This window comes from Crocuta crocuta, unplaced genomic scaffold (genome assembly GCF_008692635.1).
Source record: "Crocuta crocuta isolate KB4526 unplaced genomic scaffold, BGI_CrCroc_1.0 scaffold58, whole genome shotgun sequence".
Taxonomy (NCBI): domain Eukaryota; kingdom Metazoa; phylum Chordata; class Mammalia; order Carnivora; family Hyaenidae; genus Crocuta; species Crocuta crocuta.
In genome coordinates, this window is record NW_027532417.1 from 1,251,047 (window position 1) to 1,273,802 (window position 22,756).

A 22,756-nucleotide genomic window follows, 5' to 3' on the forward strand; every position below is an offset into this window, starting at 1 on the left:
CCAGAGACACTTCATTAAACCAAGACCTAAGTGACAGCAGATGTAATGTAGGAAAAAAAGGTATAAAAGAGCATTTCAGAAAAAAAGGATCACAATTCTGACTTTGAGTTTGAACCATAAAAAGCAGGAAAAATCCAGTAATTTATTTCTTTAATAATTATCCATTCATTTACCAAATTTTATTGAAAATACTAACACTTTATTTTTTCTTAGCTTATTATCACTCAGAATGTTCAACAGATTTTGTCACATGAATAAATGAAGGTTATCACATGATGTATTGAATGCCTGTTGACAATCTCTAGTCATATCTTTTTTTTCTTGATAAATTATTAATAAACAATAAAGAACCTGAATTCACAAATGAACTCCAGGGTTATATAAACCCCTGAGGCTGACTCACAAAATCATGTTTAATTTGAATCTTATTCAGGAAAATAGGAGTGGGAAAAAGCTATGTTCTAGAAATCTGAAGTCCAAGATGGAAGCTTCTAGACACACATGGTTATTTAAGTTTAAATTTATTTGAACTGAAATGAAAGTAAAAATTCAGTTATTCAGTCACACATTCTAGTGCTTAATAGCCACGTTGAAATGCTTCAGAGCCGTATGCTACCATATTGAACACTGCATAACATTTCCATCATTGTAAAAAGTTCTATTAGACAGTCCTACTCGAGAATCTAGATTATGAGCTTCACTAAATCATTGGTAATTATCACAGTGCTGAAGAAATGGTACATACTCAATGGTTATTGATATTTTTGTATTTAGCCTTATTCTCTTTTAATAGCAAATTTTTAGTTGTGAAAGTAGAAACCAACATGTACATAAATCATTTAACATATTTTATGTAGCAATCAAGGTAAAAAATTGATAAATGGGCTGACAGTCTCTGTCCTAAATTTGGAATACCAGAAAATTTCCCAGCTGTTAGTGCAGCATGGCCACTCAGGCAAGACTGACAAAGCAATTTCAAAGGTGACAAATTTCAATTCCATGACCCCTCATGTTGCATTGTCCACTTTCTGGTGGAGGTGCTAATGAGTAGTATCACTGCCAAGGATGTGTAAAGCAAAAGAGAGAAGGAGTTGCCAAGGCCTTGCAGAATCTACTTTGAATAATGAAGAATTAAATATCGTTCATCTTAAACTGATTTTCCAGACATAGTGCCAAGAAGCAAACAAGTAACTTTATAGACTTGGTATCAGAGTCTGAAAAGGTTTCAGAGGAGACATTTGGCACCTGCATCTGAGTTTAACTCACTTTATGAATAGTTCCTCCACACCCATTAGGATACGTATAATTAGTTTAATGTATTCACTACACTGGTTTATATGCTTATAACTGCACCAGCTCAACAATATCCAAATGGTCATAAGGTGAGAAAGTAGATTTAGAAGATCAATGATTATTAAACATTAGTTAATGTATTTGCTTATTTATTTACATCACTCCAAAAAAGAATTAAAAATAGTCAAGAGTAGCCAATCATAGGAACCTAACACGCCTAGGTTTTTGTTTTGGTTTTGGTTTTGGTTCTTTGTTTTGTTTTCTTTTGCTTTTGTGACACAAAAGACACATTTTGTAAGCCATGTTAAGTTTGCTAAATATGTTTTGGCCAGTCTTTGGTTTCTGTGTTTTCTTAGTGTCAGCAACTATGACCCTAGCTGAAAGTGGCTAGAAATGTTTGGCAAATGTGACAATGCGAATATTCTACAAGGGGCATTGAAAATAAAAGCAAAAATGGAATTGCTGACTCTACCCTCAACCTGGAGCCATTGTACAATTAGAACAGCTGTTGCAAAGAAATATTAAAATACCAGGCAGGCAAAGGAAATGAACTTAAAATTTTAAATACAAATAACTAATAAATATGTGGGAAAATATTAAGCCTCAATAGTCATCAAAGAACACAATTTAAACAAGAAATAAGGTGATATATCTACCTTTCATATTAGAAAAATCTTTCATGAAATGAGAAAACCTAATTCTGGTGCCGATGTAATGAAAACTCTCTCATACATTGGTGTCTGAGAGAGTAAATTAGTAAAACTGTTTAAGAATAAAGTTTATCAGTATGTATCAAAAGTCTTTAGATATGCCATTTGACATTAATCTCACCCCTCAAAATATAAATAGTCTGTGAAATTGGGAAATTCCCATTGAAAAGATATACTTTTTGAAGTGTTTATATCCAAATTTGAACAACCTAAACTTGAGGAATGATTAAGTAAATCATACTGAATACAGAATCATTAAAAATATTTTAAGCAGGAGTTTTAATGACTTGGAGAATTGCTGATATTTAGGGGGAAAAGCATTACATAATTGTATATTGGATTGGACATGAGCTCAATGATACAAAGAATATATGAGAAATACTCCAAGTATTTTAACAACTGTCCTCTCTCAATAAGATTTTATTCTAATCACTTTTCAAAAATTCTACAGAAAACAAGTATAAGTTCACATTTGTCAAAATTAGATAGTAATTCTGACTGATCCATAAAGCAAAATGTTGATTAAGTTACATTACATATAACTTTACTCGATGAGTAGATCTTAAAACAATTGAATTGGAGCAAACTTTAGTGGAGGAAAGTAGTGGTTGTAGAACATATCTCAAAAAAAATTATTAAGATACAGACAAATGTTTATGACATCACAATCCAGAAGATAAGAAGCAGCATTGTCCTGGAACTTTAACCTCCTAATGGTACAGAGCAATTTTTCTGAAGAATAGAAAGAACTTCATGTGTGATGTATAAAGTATTTTCAACATGAAGTGGCTGACGAGAGCATGGAATCTGGAACAAGAGACTACAACTACTAATTATATTTAACTTTTTCACAAATTAAAAACTAGCTCCATATACACACACAGAGTAATACCTACTTTTCATGATTGTTAGCAGGTTTGAAAGAGCTTTGTGTGTATCTTCCATGATGCCCAATATAAAACATGTTCAATAAAAGTAGCTATGAACTTGCTTTCCAAGAGAGAATAGAAATCACTGGTTGCAGAATTGAAAAATAGGCCATAGTCACATATCAAGAGTGAAGTCCCAAGAATTACCCTACCATAATGGGGAGTTTGAGATGAGCAATATTTAGAAATCCAAACAGGTAACACTAGGGAGTTCAGTCAATGAGTAGTATTAGGTAAAATGATGGATTAGCTAAAAGTTTAGCAACGAATAACTACTTTATAAGTATTAAATATTATCCCAACAAAACTCATGTTTTGCCCAAGTGATACAATGTTTTCAGAACTGCAAAGTTCAATAACACCCCATGCCTAGCTGTGTATGGTATAAGCCCTTTATCCTGGGGCTTATGACCTTATACAGTCCAAACTGCCTTTCAGTCTTCACTTCCTATAATATCACGTATATGCCTGATACTTCAGACACACACACAAAACTACTTGATGTTTGTGTGTCCTTTTGTATGTGTCTTTGATCTTGTGTAAATTCCCTCTGCTCACAATTTGTTGAATAAACAACTGAATGAATGGAAAATTATAGAGACAATCTTATAGCATCAAATTATCCAACATTTTGTTTAAGCATTAAAAAAAAAACAGCATAGAGCTCTCTTTGAATCTCTGCTAATGTTGCACAGATTGATTTTTGATGACTTTTTGTTGTCTGTTCATATGTTTCTTAAAATAAATATGTGAATTTCAAAATTGACATGATCATTTGGTTTGCAGCGGCTGCCGCAGCAGACATGGCTTACCACCATATCAGACCTCCCATTGGCTATTCCATTCCCAAGCCCATATCATCTCTGCTGATGCGAGGGTGGAATGCATGTCCTGAAGTGAGTAATTTTTATTTCCTCTTAGAAAATGTGTTATGGTCAAAATCTGTCACAAATAGTGTAACTCCAAAGTCTACTTTCAGTGTGTATTTTAAGACTGTCAAGGCAGGAAGACTGATTTGCCTTCTGCTCTTTAGTCTCTAATTGCCTCAAGAAGTCTGAGTATCTCATATTTCTTTGCTGCTGCTCTCTGATTTTGAAATGTTTCTCACAACTGATTAGCAAAAGAGAGACCCGGGAATGACAGATGACTCACAGTCTCATCTCAGCTGCAATTTTATTAACTAAGCTTGAGCCACAGTTAGTCATTTTCTGAAGAAAGAAGTTTGGCACAAGATGGATTTGTGTTGGCTTTTCACCGTGAGGCAGGCCTTCAGGCAAAGGCCCCATGACAAGTGGTCTTTAGAAGCACTGGCTCAAGCTGGAGACAGGAGATCTAGCCCTAGTCCATCTCAACATTAAGAAGTTAACTGCTTCTGGATGTGACATACCTGAGTCATCATGGCATTACACAGTAAGGTCTTCATGTGAGTAGCCTGAGTATTGAGGAAAAGGGAAACAATGAGCTGGTTTTCTTGCTTTCCCTCAATAGTTATTTACTGAGTCTCTACTATATACAGCCCCAGGAACAAGTTCTAGGGATTCAGTGAAGATGCATTCTCCATGGAGCCTGCAGACAAATGGAGATTAATTGAATAAACACATTAATGATTTTATAGTACAAGGCAGACAAGGAAAACAAGATTAGATGAGAAGGCATACTACAGGAATTGGCAAGTGAGTGTAGGTCAGGAAAGTCTTCTTGGAAGAAGTGACACTAGACAAATAAGTTTGCTGAATGAAGGGGGTTGATGAGAGAGAAAAACAGTACAAGCAAACTGAAAGGATACAAGGGAGAGACTTATTAGTTATGGAAACATGTGGCCACTGAGGGATTAAATGTCTATACCATCATTTGAAACAAGTCCACCCATCGCTTCTCTGCCTTTTGGCCAAGATCATTAGATCTGAGACCTAATACCATGCTCTCCTGGCCATTGCTTTCTAGGTTATCAAGTTTACAAATCACTCTTTTTTTCTTATCTGTCTTTGCCTCACTTCTTGAATTTGGAGCATATTATTATTTCCTATGTGTATCTTCTCAGTCAAGACCTACAAAGATGGGAGAGGGGGGGAAGAGTGAGAACAGCAGCCTATAGGAAATGGGAAATGCTAGTTGGAAAACAGTGAGAGGTGGGAAAAAAGTCCTATTAGATCAGATTTTGGAAAGCTTTGGAAATCAGAATAAGGAATTTGGATATGAAATTCCAAGCAATTATGTTTTTGTCTCTAAAGCCGTGCAGAGATATGATAAAAGCAATTTTTTTTTTTGAAAATCCATCTGAATGTGGTATGAAAGATTAACTTAAAGGAATTATATGTAGTTCCCATAGTGAGACAGGTGCTGAATTATCTTCTAGTGTGCATTGGGATAGTTGAGCATTGTTTCTCAACATGTAAGCTACCTACTACATGCTCCAGTGTACCTGGGAATATTTGTTAAAATGAAGGTTCTAGGGCCCTATTCTAAATCTACTGAATCAAAATGTCTGGGATGGAACCTGGGACTTGGCATTTTAGCAGGCACCTCAGGCAGTTTGCACCCAGTAATGGCAGAGAATTCGAGGGCTGAAACAGAGCAAAAGACACAGAGTCAGAGCTTCTAGCTGGGCTGCTAGCACATTAATCCAGTTGATTACAACACAAAGACTATAATGGTTACCATGGGGATTCAGGAGCAAGGGTAAACCTAAGTACTTCAAAGGAAACAAAACATCCTAAGGAGGCGAAGGCCAGATTTAGGAAATGGAGAAGAGGAAAGAGCCCTGAAGAACTGTCAATGGCTGCCTTCTGAGAATCAGCTAGTGACCAGAGTACTGGTTCATTAGGCCCTTAGGTATCAGGGATATTGTTGACAGTGAGAGGAGAAAAAAAGCCAAGAGCTCTGCAGCAAGGTGAAGATGCTTTAAAAAAAAAACATAGAGAAAGGAAAAAAAAATAGCTACCAAGAGATTAAAAAAATTAATCTGGTATACAAAACTTAGGGAACTGTCAATTAGAATAAAGTTACTGCGCAAGAAGTTGGCATAGCCACTCTTCTCACCTTAAAGGCGCTTAACCAAATGAAGTAGGATCAGGGGAGGCAGACAGATGGCATAGGAGCTAAGCCCAAGCAGAGAGGCTGAACAAAAATAGAGGGGAGAGGAGCTGAAATTAAAAGCAAGGAAATTTTAAACCCAGAGAGAAAACAGAAAGAAGGGAAGGAATAAGGTTAGGGACTTTCAAAATAAGAAAGTTACATCATTTGCTGGCAATTCTGAATAGGAGAGAAAATAGAAGATAGGTGGGTCATCCAAGCAGTATTTACATTGTTCTCGTAGTCCTTTAGGCTTTACCATTTGCCAAATGTAGATACAAAGATACTGATATATAAAGATATATTAGAAAATATATAAAAATATAAAAATATATTAGATATATATAGGTAGCATTAGAGAAAATACAACCTTATTTTCCCTACTAGGAAATATAAAATATTATAATATTCTATACCATGAAGGTATGCTTTGAATGTTTTTCTGGGATATCAAAAATAAAATGGTTTGAGTATACCTCTATCTTTCCAATAACTGTGGCTTTGAATGAGAAAGGCTTATTCTACTATTACTTTTAAATCTAATATTTATAAGGACATTTAATTTCTTTGCAAAAGGAGTACTCACACCAAACAATAGTGACGTGCTAAACTCAAGAGATCAAACCTTGAAAGCTTACATATTAATGGGTTATTTAGTTTTCAAAATCTTAAGTTAATAATAATTGGCAATAAAGCTTGTTAAAATTCCTTTTGTTCAGGATCCATTGTGTTGATCTTGAAGTCCCATTTGTTCTTTTAAAATGATTGAAGCTGAGATCCCCACCTAGTGGATTTACAGGATTTTACAGGTTTTACAGAACTAGCCTACTACCCCTGGAAGTCCTTAATTTTTTTTCTCTTATTGAAATAACAGGTTTTAAAAACTCTACTTAAGATCCAGGATAATTGTCAACAGTTGCAAATGGTTGAAATATACCAATATGCATATCAGCTAGACTACAGTTAACAAACAAAGCTCAATTTTTATTTTCATACCATAATTAGGAAAACAGATCAGGCACAAATATGAATATATAATCATCTGTGTAGAAAGCAATATTGTAATACCACTAATTGAGATGTGTATAGTAATTTCCATAAAATAAACATCAAGTGTGAATCTGTTCAAGTACTTTTTCTTATTTAATCTTTCATTTGCTTAAGGCTTTTTTTTTTTTTTTAATGTTTGCTTTCTTTTCCCAGACTAGGCAAAACTTTTCTTTCCCATTTTTCCATTCTTAGAGAAGCAAACTGAGTTAATTGGGTCAAACATATCTGTGGCTCCGTCTCTGATTTTTGCATTATATTCAGTCATGTACTTTTATTTCATTGATAACAATGAGTTGCTGAGGATTTTCCCTCCAAAATAATGCATTGGAAATGTATGCAAGACTAAGAGGGTGTTTGCGTGTCCTTTTGAAGAAAACAGAAGTAGGAAATGATTATTAGTTGAGTTCTGCCTCTAAAGGTGATATATTAGCATAATCAGCAGGTGGTGGATACAGTGTAGGTTTTGGAGGAGAGTTTTCAGCTTCATTTATTCTTCTAGGAATTAGAGACACCTTACTTTCGTTCTCAAAATTAGCATCTTTTAACTCTGATAAGGAGGAAAGCACTTCATGTCTCTCCATTCTTACTGTACCTTCTTTATGTGCATTGTTATCTTTATCTGGCTGAATAATGCCTCCCAAATCTTGCATATTACTGTTAATTTCACTACAAGAAGGTCTATTTTCAGTTTCGGGGGAACATGTGATACTCAAATCCTTAGCTGTAACAGTAGCCTCAATATAGCTTGAATCATACAACAAATGTTTTTCACTTTTTCCATTTTCCCAAGTTTGCTGCATTTCTTTTCTGCTGTCTTTTAGGGTCATCTGTGAAGTCCTAATTAATGTACTAGAATTTGCCTCACTTTCATTGAGCATTCTCTTCTTTTTCTGTTTTTATCTGTAGTGCTTCAGTGCCATTATCTCTGGGCAACGCATGTGTGCTGTCGATCTCTTTTTTGCCACTATTGCTTAGATTCCAAATGGCTTGAGTACCAAGAGAAGCATTGATATCTTTGGGAATCTCTGTTCTATTTTGGTATGGAATAGAATTTGTCTTCATCAGTGTTAGGTCACCCTTGCCTTGTGTCTCAGAAGGAATGCAAGAGGAATCAAAAGTTTCTGTTTGAAAAAGTTTTTTTCCTACTTCATTTCCCTCATCCATAATACAACTTTCGACAATTTGATGTGATATTTTCAGTTTTGTCATTAATGTTTTTTCTTCATTTCTAAGTTGTTTATGACTTGAGTGTTGCTCTACATGTTTTAAAGTTTGATTTTGATCTAAAGTTTGTTCCTTATAGGTGTCAGTCTTGTGGACATCTACAAGTTGTGTTTGATTCCCCAAGGACAAAGAAAACTGATTTAGCTCAATGGCCTTTGGTTTGTCCTGCTCCATGTGCTGGATGGGCTCTGCTGCCTCTTGGTCAGTAGTCCTGTGGGTACTGCTAGGTGGTAAAACATCACTTCCTATATTTTCCCAGGTAGCTGGTAAATGCCCAGGAACTTCCAATGCAAGGGGAGTCACACTTTCCATATGCTCAGCTGAGAACTGAGAGTTTGAATGCCTGTGTTCAGCTATGATGGATGTAGGCTGAGGCAATGTTGATGGGCTGCTAGCAGGAATGAGGCCAGTAGGGTGACAGTTGCCTTCCATAGAGCTCTGGTTGACTAGAGGTGAGTCATTAGCACTGAGCAGAGGAGTCTTTTTAGTGTTATTTTGGTAATGTGGGGTCTGCTTTGGAGCATGTTTGAGAGGCACACTCTTTGAAATGAGTCTAACATAGTTGTCACTCTCTGGCTGTTGGGGAAAATCTGCAGAGGACACACGGTTTATGCTGGCTTCTTTCTGAGAAGCTTTAGATAATTTATTCGGTGGTAACAATATGTGTTTGCATTTCTTTGGGCGTTCTGGCAAGGATTTTTCTGGATGGACTTTGACTTTCCTAAAAGGGTGTAAATTTAATTTTATCCTTGAATTTTGTTTTTTAATTTTCCCTTTGAGGTCAGTTTGATTGGTTCTCTTTTTCAGAATCTGTGGATCAGTAAGCCATTTTCCTCCCTTATTTCCCTCCTGAACATTGCCACATTTTTTAAGATCCAAGTTGGTCAGGTGGCTACTTTGATTTTTCTGCTGTTTCCAATGGGTTGATGTTTTGGATGACATCACCAAACTATTTTCTTCTACTAAATCAGGATCACAGAAGCTAACCCTCTTTGGGGAATAGGTTTTCTTGATTTTTGTTGATAACCTTGATAACTCCATGTTGTCCTCACTCATAAGGAATTTTTCTATTGCACTGTTAATTTGGATTTGCTCTTTCTTAGCCTTTGAATGTTCTTGACTATTTGGCTTCTCCTCCTTCACATAATCTTGAAATTGATCACAGGGTACATATTTACAGATAAGAGAATTGTTTGGCTGAAAATACCTAGGCCTGCTCTGTTTTAACAGTCTGCAAGGATCATCATATTTTGATCTATGTTTTTGTAAGATCTTTTGTACACAGTGTTCGTCAGGCTCACAAGGCTTGGATGATGAACCTGTAATAAAATGTCTCTGCCTGTGAGGTTGTAAGCCATTGTCTTTTTTTTCTATTGGAGGCTGCCATGATTCATTTGTTAAATGCTTTTCAAGACTTTCTCTTGCCAAGGCTGAACTGGATGTTGCATATCTTCTACTAAATGTGTCACTGTTGATACCTGCTGAACAATAAATGCAGAAATTTAGCACTGAGCAGAGTTTTACTACCCCAACCAAACAGATGCTTAAACCATATGAAAGGTGCAAAAATGATTCCTCTGATTATGGCAATTCTTGATTATTTCCTAATTTTTAACCAAACTCACAAAGGACTTAGGCACTTTAGTGTGTTTACAAGGCTACTCTTTATGGCCACATTTTAATCAGTTGCAATGCTGACTTAACCATTGCAGAATTAGAAATGAAAACATTCATAGTTGTATGTCTTTACATTAGTTGTTGGTTATGTCAACTTTAAAATTGAAAAATAGCTAAACTCTTTTCAAATGGCCAGCATAATTTTTCTTGGCATTAATTTCCCAGTTGGAACTAAATATTAGGAAGAACATGATACTATATTGAGTAGTGTTCAGGTTTTGAACATAGAATAACCTCAACAACAAAAAATAAATACTTATGATACTATTGACTACATAAAAGCAGAGACTGTATCTGCCTTATTTCCCATCATTTAATATGGTATTAATTAAGGGGCTCCTTAGAGGCTCAGTCTGTTAAGCATTTAACTCTTAATTTCAGCTGAGGTCATGATCTCATGGTTCATGAGATCAAGCCCTGAGTCAGGCTCTGTGCTGATAGCATGGAGCTTGGTTGAAATTCTCTCTTTCCCTCTCTCTCTGCCTCTCCCCAACAGGCATGTACACAGGTGTGCTCTTCTTCTCTCTCTTAAAAATAATTTAAAAAATATATAGTATTAATTAAATATTTGTAAGTGAATTAGTATTTTGGAATATGGCCTCATCTGTATTGCAGAAATCTCTATTTGTGAGTTTTAAATGGGACATGTTAACATAATATTAATGATACATGTTAAATAATATTAATGACAAAAGTAATAGTAATATTTGCCATTAATTAAGCATCCGCTAAGAGCCAGGCATTGTGCTGAGTACTGTATTGTCATTATCTCATTTAATGTTCACAGATATGATCCACTGGACAAGTCATATTGTCCTATCACTTTTAAGATGAAGAAATAAGTGTAAAGAGGTGAAATGGTTCCCCTCATCACATATCCACTAATGATATGGGCAGAACTTAATCCAGGTCTGCCTGACATTAAACCCTATCCTCTTAACCACAATGCATATAGGTTTAAAATTACATCTTATTAGTGTACTGTCTCTTGTTTTCTGAAATTTTTTTACCAAGAGAATGAAAAAATATTTTTGTTCATCAATAGAAAGGAAGAGGTGAACTAAGCTTAACTCTAGCATCTAACTTGAAGATTTTCCTTCAACTTTCTGCATGACTTTCAAGAAGCTATTTACTCAATGGGTATCAAGAGACAAGACTTAGATGAGAATTATATGTGGGTGTAAAATTAATCCAGGGAAAGAATTTTAGCCTTTATAAGATTTTAAAAGAGTTCTGTGACTCAAAGATAAATATTAGAAACTACTGGACTAGATCATCTCTAAACTCTAAAGTCTCCCCTACCCCTGAAATACCATGATTCTGTGTACCCAAGTTCAAAGACATAATCAGAGTGACACTGCCTCTTACTGACTTTTGTTGTGGCCTTGATTGTTTTCTCCTCAAATACCTGTGTTCTCCATCTCCAGGACAATGCCTGGCAGGTAGCAGAATTTCAAGTCTTTCTTAAAAGTAAATATATTGATTTGACAAACAAATGTATTCTCTGTGTGAAACAAGAGACTGGGTTTTAAATGGTTAAGAGACAACATTGCCTTCAGTATAAGAGTTTCCCATAGAAAGGTTAAGGCATTGGACAAAGCTGAGCATCTGCCTAAGGTGTGACTCTGTTGAAAGGGTAAGTTCTTACTTCTTTATAAAATAAAGCCAATCTGATCTGGTTTCTATGGCAGATGTTTTGTTGTTGGTTTTTTTGTTGTTTGTTTATTTTTTACTTCCCTCCCTGCCTTGGCCATTCCTCTCTTGAATAATCAGTCCCCCAAAACTAGTTAAGAACTGGAATCTGGGGAACACAATGGAATACATTCACATCCTGCCTTATGCCACATGTGAGACTACATACAGTTTCCTTCTTTTCCAATTGTCCCCAAATCCATCCTTAGGGGCATATCCTCATGGTGAGAATTTCCTGGTGCAGCACCTCTGCCATTCATATTTGAGAGAAAGTTCTGCTTGTTGTAAACCAATTCAAATAAATGACAGGAACCTCTTTACAGAGAAGCTGTCAAAGTTTTCACTGCCGAGCCTGAAAGCATTACCTTACTATTCAGGAAGGAAAAGGAAGACATTTAATTCATTGCCTCCACCTAAATATTGACATTGCCCATGTACAGTGGGTAGATGTCATGGCCAGATTCACTTGGCTCCCAACATGGGACAATGAATTAAGTCCTGACTTTCCCTGGACTGGGAAGTTATCATCCCTGACAGCTCAGCAAGCAAAGTGTGTGTCTTGACATCATTCCTGAAATGAATCACTAGCATTAGAAGGCTCATTCTTCTAACATGTCATGCTCAGAGAAGGTTGCTTACTGCAGAATTGGCATTAGAGCTCGAAGGATGTTGGAATAGAAGCCGATACACAGCCTCCCATAAATCTTAACAGTATATTGCTATTTAAAAGGCTTCTTTTCTTAAAAAAAAAAAAAAAAAAAAAAAAACTGTTANATTCACTTTCCAAAAGGCACAATATGTACTTTTTCTCTGCTCCTGGGAGTGGGGGGGTCCTCATCTATGTGTCCCCCCCAATCCACCAATCCACACCCACACCACCCCCACAGGGGTCAAGTATCTTTAGAAGAAGGATAGACTGATGCTACACAATGATTTTTACGACATTCTGCTGTTGAGAAAATTAAAGGAGATTACCTCTTCCAGAGGAATTTAAACAGAGCGGGATTTTCTAAAACAAGACAACTCACCTATTGTTCTTGTTACATGCTGTGGCAGACTTTGAGTTTGGACTTCCCCAGGCTCATGATTCCTTAGCTTTTTCACTCTCTCTGGACAGTATCTTGTAAGTAAGCTTGCTTCATTAAAAGCTGCCACATTCCCAGGAGCCTGTGAACATCCTGACTGCAGCAATCTGCCACCAAAGCAGAAGAAAGTGCTGTCTGCCCCATGGTCTTTCCCTTTCAGGTTTCTAAATGATCCGTCAAGGGCTGTGGACTCAGAGGCCAGTGCTGCTTGATGGCTGTTTTCCTGTAAAAGCGGCATTTCCTTTCTGGACCCCACAATGGACATGACCTTTATCTCGTTTTCCTGAGTTAAGTGGCAGTTACAGTATCCCTTAGTGTGGTAATTTCTTGCCTCATGAGCACACAGGGATTCATCGAAGGTTCTGCAACAAAGGTTTTCTGATGTGTGTTCATTTGCTTTGCCTTGTTGGAGTTTCCAGTTAAATACAACTAAACCTAGGCAAGTGAGACCAACAGCTCCTGTGACAAATAGAGAGACCATTAAAAGATAACATCGTAGGAAGAAATACATAAATCACCAAATGTGAAATCCACAAATATCAAGGTTAATGGTTTAAAGGGCATCAGAATGGGTGGGCAGTCTATCAGCATGTAGAAAAATATCAGTCCAGACAGAGGCTATTTATTCAACATTGCTCTCTTTGTTAATTTGGATCTTTGTCTCTATTAAAAATCATAAGAAAAAATGTCATCTGGAATGTCTTTGGTAGGAAAAAAAATGTGTTTTTTTTTTAATGGAATGAGATTCATTAATATAAAATAATTCTTGCATTGAAATTCTTTTTCTGTGTATTAGGACACCAAATTTCCTATTTCTTAATCCCATAGTGAATAAAAATAGACTATATTTAGTACATACCCGGAAATTCCTATAAATGTTAACCTCCTCGTATGGCCATATTTTCATCATCCCTAAAGATTCACCCCCTACCTCCGTAAAAGTCATTGGCTTCCTATTAGCATAAAGGCCAAACTCTTGGCATTCAAGACTCCCTGCAATCTGGCCATATTCTCCCTCCCTTGCCTACTTTTTCATTTTTCATTATTAAACAGCATTTCAAACTCTTCAATTCATTAGTCTTAAAGTACTTCTGAGCATCACCCTTAGTGATACGTACAATATTTTCTATCTCTGCTTATTTGAAATTTATCTTTTAAAAATTAAATCAATACCTCTAAATTTATTGATACATTTGCTTTTTCTTTTCCATCTTGTAAAGATCACTCCCTTCTATGACTGACACCTAACCTCAGACTGTCTGGTACTGTTCCTTCATGTTCTATGTACATATAGCTTATTCTTTGAGTAAAATTGTAAAGGGCAGTGTTTCTCAAACTCACGTGCAGAGTCTAACCTCTTTCAACTTCACACTTTCCCATCTTGACAAATGGCATGCTCAATCACCTAGATGTTCAAACCAAAGTCTCTGAGTTACACCCAACTCCCTCTCTGTCATAGTGATTTCCTTTTTTCTCAGCACTTATAACAGTATAAAATTATTGGGTTCACGTGCTTGCTTGTTCACTGTCTGTCCTCCCCTGCTAGAATTAAGCACTATGAGGAAATGGACCTTTTCAGTCTTGTTCACCATTGTAGCTCCTATACCATCAACTCTAGTACAGGCACTCCAGAAATGCTTATTGAATATTCTTAAATAAACAGAAGGGATTCTGTTTATGAATTCAAATATTGAAATGCACTGAGTGGTCTATTCTTACAAATGGTGATCAGAAGACATCAGTATCAACTGAGCTAGGAGCTATGTCTTCTAAGCCCAGCTCTGACCATAAATTTCTGTGTGACCTCAGGCAAGTCATTTCCCCTAGAGAACTCAGTTTCCTGACTCTGGAAATGAGCACAGTGAAAGAGATGATGTCAGCATTTTAGACTTTTCAATTGACTGCACCATGCCTGGTTCCCTCCACTACAGACAACTTTAATGAACATGTGATATTACTTTTTGAACTTGAAAGAAAAGGGAAAGTGTCATGCATGGTTGTTTCCTTGTTCTGTTAAATATGAAGATTAAGCAAAGAGAATAGCAGCTCCTGATACAAACCTTCAACCTTTGGATAGTTTAGTAGATCTTGAGGTCTTATAAGCCCCATTTTAATTTAGTTGACAACAGTATATTCTTAGTGCTGTCACAGTTTGAAATAATTTAATATCTATTGAAGAGTCAACATTTGTTAAAAGTAGTAGCAGAATTTAGATCAGAATGTTTTTATTGCCAGATCCTAGAGCTAGGGTTATTCCAAACAACAACTTTGGCTTTAAAATATTAAAAACATATGAAAATACTAAAATTTTAGAAACACTCTATATCTCTTACATGGGGTAAGAAAATTCAGGATTCAAAGATTTGTTCTGACACTTCCCTTGGGCAAGTTTTCTTTAAAAAAATATTTACCTATTTTGAGAATGAGAGAAAGAGCAAAAGTGGCAGAGAGAGAGGGAGACAGACAGAACCCCAAGCAGGCTCCACACTGTCAGCACAAAGCTCGATGCAGGGCTTGCACTCATGAACCATGAGATCATGACCTGAACGGAAACCAAGAGTCAGATGCTAAACCATTTGAACCACCCAGGCACCCTCCCTTGGGCAAGTTTTCTAACCTATCTGAGCCTAATTTTTCCACCTCTTGTGGGATGATTACTACCACTCAGAAATTAAGTGAGGTAATATGTGTGACATATTTAATACAGTGCCTTGATTATAGTAAGGTTCAGTAAATTGTCATTGTGGTTTATGGTTATGATTGCTGCTTCTATTATTTAGGTTTGATAGTGCCCTATTGGGTCTTAGAAGACTCAGTGGTTGGGGGTGAGGGGAGGATAAAATGTCCAAAAAGTAAAATCATTAAGAGAATACTTTGTATGGCTGATGCAGGTACTAAACCAAATAATAAAGGAAATAAAGACCTAAATTTTCTTAAACACATGCATCAGCCATTGAAATGAGAGTAGGTATAATCTGATCTCTTCTAATTGTGTCTAAATAGCAAGGAACCACTCACTCTCCTGCTGTTGATGCTAGAAGTATGTCTGTATCACATTACCACTCAGGTATGGTCACTTTCTATTAGTGCAGGGAGCAAAAAGCAGCAAATGAAGCTTGTAGGCAGTCTGAACGTGCTATTAAGGAGATGGTTGAATTTTCATTGCCATGGGCATTGTTGCTATTTTTAAGAAGTTGTTCTAACAATCTTTCTGAGTTGGAAAAACAACAACAAAAAGCAAATTTAATAAGTTCTCATTGGAAATGTTAGAGCTTCATGAAATCTTTCTCTTTTCATCCACTAATTCACAGAGTAGGAAGTGTTAAGATATTAGCATTTGGTGCCAAATAACCACTTATTAGTTTTAAATTCACTGAATATGATTATTTATATTCCCTGGGATTGTAATGATTTACTTAGCCAAAGAAGGAAAGGGACTCAGAGGGCAAATTATAGTTCTAAGTCTTTTACCCCACAAATCTTTACAGGTATAGATTATTGACTACATTTTTACTTCAGAAGGAGTAGAATCTTAATGGAATAAATTGTATAAAGTCAGAGATTAAAAAAAAACAGGTATTTTTAAAGACAAATACCTTCTCAAAACAGCATCTGTAACAATTACTCAATGAAAGATGCATTATGATACTTTCACACATTAAAACTTAGCATGTGTATAGTCATAAGAATTTACCCATGCTTCCTATTATTAGCTTCCAATTATTTTGACAAAACTTTTGAATCTTCCAGAATGTACACCCATCTCTACACTAATGTAAGTTGTTAGTAAAATCTTTTCCAAAAATAGATGTAAAAATACCTAAAGTATATTGAAAATTACTCTATTGTAATATTTTCAAAATGATGCCATACAAAACACTAATATCATGAAATCCTCTGTGAAAAAAGAGTTAATGGTTAAATGAATTTGAGAAGTGCTCCACATTGTGTCTTCCTCTTTGGGGTTCATAATGCTCATTAGAAAATGAAAGACAATGAGGAAAATGCTGTAGCAAAGAATTCCGTTTCACTTTGTTTAATCCAGCACTACCCAAGTCTGTTTGAGCTCCACAACATTTTGCTTATATGTGCATCTGTGTGTGTTCTTATTGAAACACCTATTAATTATTCCCTAGGACTAATGTTTGAGTTCTAGTATTCTAGGATATTTAGGGTAAAACTCCCTGCCCTATTGCTTTTGTCTTTTACGGTAAATTATTTCTTAACACATATAATTACTGACATGGTTACACAGCTTTTAAAACAATTTATCGTCCTGAGAGGATTTAAATTCACTTCCAACTGAGTTTGATTACTGCTGATGGCAGTTCCATTGTTTAGACCTGATGCTGGTTTCCGTCTATTCTGATTAAAAGTGTAACTGTCAGAAGGAGTTAAAAATATGTTCAGATTTCACTGGAAACCTACTATAGAATGATTATATATAGCGCATATTCAAAATCATTCATTTCAATCCTGGATGTCATTTGCAGTGCCTCTGGTCTTCCAGCTCTGAGACACCCCCTCCCACCCCACCCCACCCCACCCACCTCTCCTCACCATGGATACCCACAAGTACTAAGGATTTCACCATGCACTACAAACATAGGGGGAAAACACACATCCAGATAGATGACTCAAGAAATCTCATGTATATTTGGTCTTTGACTAATGACACTAAGTACTACTTTATATCATTCATCCAGTGAGAGGTCACAATAGCTGATGCATAGCTAAAGAAATGCTTAAACTACCATAAAAAGATAAAAGAGTTGAACATTATCTTCTCCTTAATCAATCTGGGGAGGTAAGGGCCAAGTTTATGAATGAGTTAGACAAACAGAAATCTTACAAGAATTCAAAACCCCAAATAAGAGGAAAGTGAGGCCCAGAGAGGCTAAATAACATGCCCAAGGCCACATAGCAAATAAGGAGGGAGCCAGGATTCAACCTGGGCAATCTAGTTGCAGGGCTCATGCACTGAATCATTGTGCTGTACAACCACTATAGAGCAGGATTGCATGTGATTGTTATAATAGCACGTCCTCGTGCACGTGGTTAAGTCCACCAATTCTTACTACCCCATGGGGGGGTATACAGATGTATGTGAGTGTCTCGAGGAAAGAGACCACATCTCATCACTTTTTAATCCCCATTTCCTAGCGTTTAATGAATGAGCCAGTAGTCCATGGCAGATAGATGATTGGTAAAATATAGATACTATTCCCACAGTACAGACAAGAAAACTGAAGTCTAAATAGCAGGGTGATAGACTCAGGATTACAGTGGTAGTTATACCAAGACTAGAGCTCTTGAATTCTGGTCCAAGCCCCTTTCCTCTGTTAGACAGCTTCTCTGCAACAGAAAATTCTAACAACCTGTGTCAGGTTAGTTGCTATCCTCCCACATCTACTGATAATTTCTCCCTTCCAAAGCCCTGGAAAATTTCCCCAGTTGCCTGGGATTGGCATCATTTAGTGTATTTTAAGAAAATGAAGAGGTGGACACACTTCTCTATGGCATACCTGCAAAGCCAAGGACAGTCAGCAGGGCCACATCCTGCCCTGGGAGGAGGGAACTTCTGTCCTTTAGAAGCAGAGTCAAGTTGGAAACCTTGGAGTCACAGTTGTTTTCAGAGAGCTTTAGCACACTCTTTGCAGTGGCCACTGCTGTGGCGGACGGCTGACAATTTAGGTCCTTGGCATTCCTGAGCATGCGAGTGGAAGACTTAATGTAGTTTCTTAAAAACCGGGCAAGAGGGTAGAGATCACAAGAGCAGCTCCACTGGTTCTTATCTAAACTCAGAAGGACCAACTGCTTCAGTGGAGTGAAAACATCTGGCATGTGGGCCAACCTATTTCGAGAAAGGTCCACTTCCTGTAGTTGAGGCAGGGGCTGGAAGGCATCTTTCCCAATGTAGGAAATAAAATTGTTAGATAAATCCAGATGCCTGAGGCTGTGGAGCTTTGTGCCTCCAAAAGAACTGTCTGTCAGATTAGTGATCTGATTCCCATCCAGTTGGAGCCGAGTCAGGCCCTTGGTGTTTCGGAACCAGGACCCTTGCAGGGTGTGGAGAGCGTTATTGCTAAGCACCAGCACCTGCAGACTGTGAAGCCTGCTGAAGGTGTCATCAGTAAGCGATGAGCTGGATATGTGGTTGTGCTCCAGCAACAATGTCCGCAACTTTGAGAGGCCATGCAAGGCATCTTCCCGAACATCCTCGATGCCATTTCTGCTCAAGGAGAGCAAGGCAAGATTAAACAAGAGGGACAGATTTGTGCTCTCTATACTGGAGAGGTATCCATCAGTGATGATTAAGACCCTCGTGGTCACAGGGGCTGCTGTGGGGAAGAAAAGCACAGACCAGAAACAAGACACACACAAGTGAGAGGAGACTACAGTGGACAGCCAAGACAATCGATACCCTCTGAGCAATCTTATCACCTGGGTAAGAACAATAAACAAAATGAAAATAATTCCCTGATTTCTCAGTTAAAAGGGAAGCTGGCTCTTTATCAGAGTGATGGATTTTTATATTCTTTGTTTCTATGACATGTTTATTTGAGAAACATAAACCCATCTGTTCCTTTCGATGTCAAAGCTAATTCGCTGTTTAGAATTATCACCACTGATGTTTTTTTGAAGGTGGCTTTATAGGCTTCTTCTCTGTGAGGCCATGTAGTGACCTGCTCCAGCCCTGCCAGCCCCAGATTCCCCCAAGAGCTAAGACTGGGTCTGAGCTTCCTTACCTGTTTCCCGTGATCAGTGTATATGGATGCTGTGAAGGCAGTGCCCTTTTCTTTCAAACTTAAAGGTATAGGTTGGGTGGGAGGAGTGGGAAGGAGTGTTGGTTTCTGCTTTTTAGCTCCAGGCAAAAAGTTGGCAACTTGGTAAGGATCCGCATTCTCTCCAGACAACCTGAGGATCTGTCAGTGGTGGTCTCATTATAGTCTGGGCCATCTTGGCCTCCTCTCTAATATCTGTTCCCTCCAATGAAGTATATCATGTGATGGCAGGTGGTACTCAGGGCTTCCAACTGTTAAATCCCTTCACCATAATCACCTCAGAGCCATCACTGCTCTGTCATTAGAAATCAAAACGTTTTAACTCAATAAAGATGTATTATAATCAGGAGTTATTGTAACACATCTTTATCATGCTAAAATTGTTTTGACTGCAAATGACAGTGTCATAAAGATGGAAGAGACCATTGTCCCTGGGAGGTCTACAGGTGATATTAGAACAATCAACCATGGGGGAAGCAAATCACAATTCCCTTATGAAATTCAGACTGCATTGCTGAAACAAAGAGCTAAAAACATGTAAAAAACAAAGGATTTTCACAGTGCCTTCTTTTTGAAGAATTGTTCCCACCTCTACAGCACCAGCAAGCTTAAGTCATGGTGTTTTATTTTGTTTTTTCTTTATGGTATTTATCACTGATTATTTGAATTCTATTAATTCTGGCCAGTTTAACATTTTGTTTCTCTCAATATTGTTTTTGATATGGGTTGAGGGAGTTTTATTTTTATGGATCTCCAGTTCTCTAGGGATTTGTCGAGTCTGAGGGAGCAGGCTATTGATTCTGTCAATTACCTCTTGTCTAGGATGAGACAGACGTTCCACTCACAAGTCATCCATTTACTGCTCTGTGTTTATGAAATTTAACTCCACGAATGTGAAGTGAGAAGGAAGATAGAGAGGTGCGGCAATGTAGATGAGCAGTATTTGTTTCTTACGGACATCAGCTATCTCCGATGGTGGTGGTGGGGGGGGAGTGTGAAGTCAGAAAATCTATTTGAGAGGGTAGGAGTTTAGTGTTTAAGTGTTTTCGATACTAATTGGAAACAGTGTACAACCAACTAGCCTTGAAACTGTCTCTCACCTGTCAGGGATGACAATAACTTCTATCTCTTAATTCTCATAGAGTCATAGGGTTTTAGAAATGAAAAAGAAAATCAGCTTCTTTCACTCTATCTTAACTCAGACTTGTTTCTGAAAATTTTCCATTGGCAGAGCTTATAGCTTGTTTATCTCATCTTGGATATCAGGATGTAAATCACATTCTCCTCAAATTTGTTAATAAGGTGTCTTATTAAATTGTTGACTTAAGCAAGCAATATGTAATGAATACAGGCAGTGTATCTTGTTAGCATTTCTACAGCTCATTTACCACCAATAAAAAAAGACTAGACTTTCAAAATTAGATGCACTTTGATAATAATCTGTTTTGCTGGTACATCACTTAATCTTACTAATGCTGAACAATTGTAGTTCAGGTTTCTGATTCATTGATATTTTTTTCCAGTCAGTGGTAGGGTTCAAATCTGCAGAGTATGGACAAAAATATAATTAAAGTGGTTTGCTTTTTTTCCTTTTCTTAGAAAAAAGTGTGTAGCTGCATGAAATGGTAGTATTCTTTTGTAATAGCAGAGTGTCTCAGTTGCCTCTGCAGCTCTTACTGTAGTTTTGGTTGAGACCACCAGGAAAAGGAAAAATAAAATAATAGTATCAGTCTTGAGTCATGGTGAAAGGCTTGCTCTTTAAAAATTTACCTCTTTCAGGCTGAGCCCAGAGAGCACTCTGTGTAAATGAAAGCCATGGCAACGGATTTGCCAGATACACTTACCACTTTTTTTTTAAGAGTTAGTGATTTTATTACCTACTATATAGGTTAGCTGGTGACAGAGGGTTACATCTCTGGCGCACACCACACAGGATGCAGGGCAGGCCGCCCCCCGCCACAGCATTATGGCAAAGAGTATGAGCCATCCACCTGAAAGGAGAGAGCAGACACATCATGATGTTGGCATTTATCATCCATGCTTTCAGGACAGTGAGCTCAAGAGTCATTTGGGTGATTTTTGCTATTTAATGAGCACCCTGGGTTCTCACAAGATGCCAGATAAATAGCTAGAATTCTTAATTTGTGTATAATTTAAACCAAACTTTTAAAGCATTTGGCCATAAATTTTAGAGAGCTCATATCCAGGGCACATGCATTAGTACATATTATTTAAGAATTAAATTACTTTGTAAAATACTTTCTGCTCATACATTACCTTATTTAATTCCTTTAGCTCTGCAACTCAGTTCGAGGCTGAAAGACTAAAGTTCTGAATGGTTAATCAACTATCTAAAGTCACATAGCTCTTCGGTATTTAGCCTCACATCTTTTAATTCTCTGTACAGTGTTCTTCTTGGATGCAGAAGTTAATCTCAGGCATTTAATCTTACATAAGTACAAGCAAATTATTCTTTACAGATTTAGATGCCATACTTAGAAAAGGAGTCTGGAGGAGCATTAAGATCACAAGCTCTACCTAGCTTTGAATTCAGCTCTGCTATTTATTGACTATAGTATCTTAGGTAAATTACTTCTTTTTTTTTATTGCCTTTTCATGTTTGAAATAGAAATAACAACAAATATCTAAATTACGGGGTATATTGAAAAATTAAATAGAATACCCTAAGTGTTTAATAAATTTTAAGTCCTACCATTATTTTTATGCTTTTTTAAGCCTCCAATGAAATGCTAACATCATTTGGATATAATATTCCCAAAAGCCTATTTATTTATAATGTATTCTGTGACTGATTTAGGGCGTAGAGAACATGAAGCACATTTTATAATAAAAACTCTCTACATGATAACATAGTTTGAGAGTTAAATAAAATGTAAATAAAACATAAAATATTAATTCTGTCATTTGTTCAACAGTGTTTATCAAATGCCTTTGTAGTCTGGACACTGCTAACAGCACTGGAGATATTATAGTGACAACAGTAAGTCTCTGCCCTCTTGGGACAGACATTCTATGAGGGGTATAAACAACAAATAAAGAAATATGAAACTAGATATTGAGTCATCTGGTAATAAGAGCTATGAAATAAATCAAGCAAAAAAGGGAGCAGAGAGCACTGGCTTGGGGGTTCTAAATATGGAACAAGGCAAAACTCTGATAAAGTAGCATTTGAACAAAGACCTGGAGGAGGTGAAGGTGCTGGTCAGTTCAGGTAGATA

The 22,756-nt window shown here is 36.9% G+C and overlaps 2 protein-coding genes across 2 annotated transcripts in view; one reads left to right on the forward strand and one right to left on the reverse strand.

Moving 5' to 3' along the window:
• Window positions 1–22,756, forward strand: part of TNNI3K (TNNI3 interacting kinase) — a 276,640-nt gene that overhangs the window by 191,956 nt on the left and 61,928 nt on the right. Inside the window, exon 21 of the mRNA XM_077778981.1 lies at window positions 3,719–3,828. Within this exon, the coding sequence (XP_077635107.1) occupies window positions 3,719–3,828 (110 nt within the window). The remainder of the gene's footprint in view (window positions 1–3,718; window positions 3,829–22,756) is intronic.
• LRRC53 (leucine rich repeat containing 53) lies at window positions 7,450–21,482 on the reverse strand. Its single transcript, XM_077778979.1, is given in 5 exon segments — window positions 7,450–7,948; window positions 7,950–9,756; window positions 12,676–13,191; window positions 18,258–19,073; window positions 21,395–21,482. Coding segments are annotated over 5 exon segments (3,726 nt in total).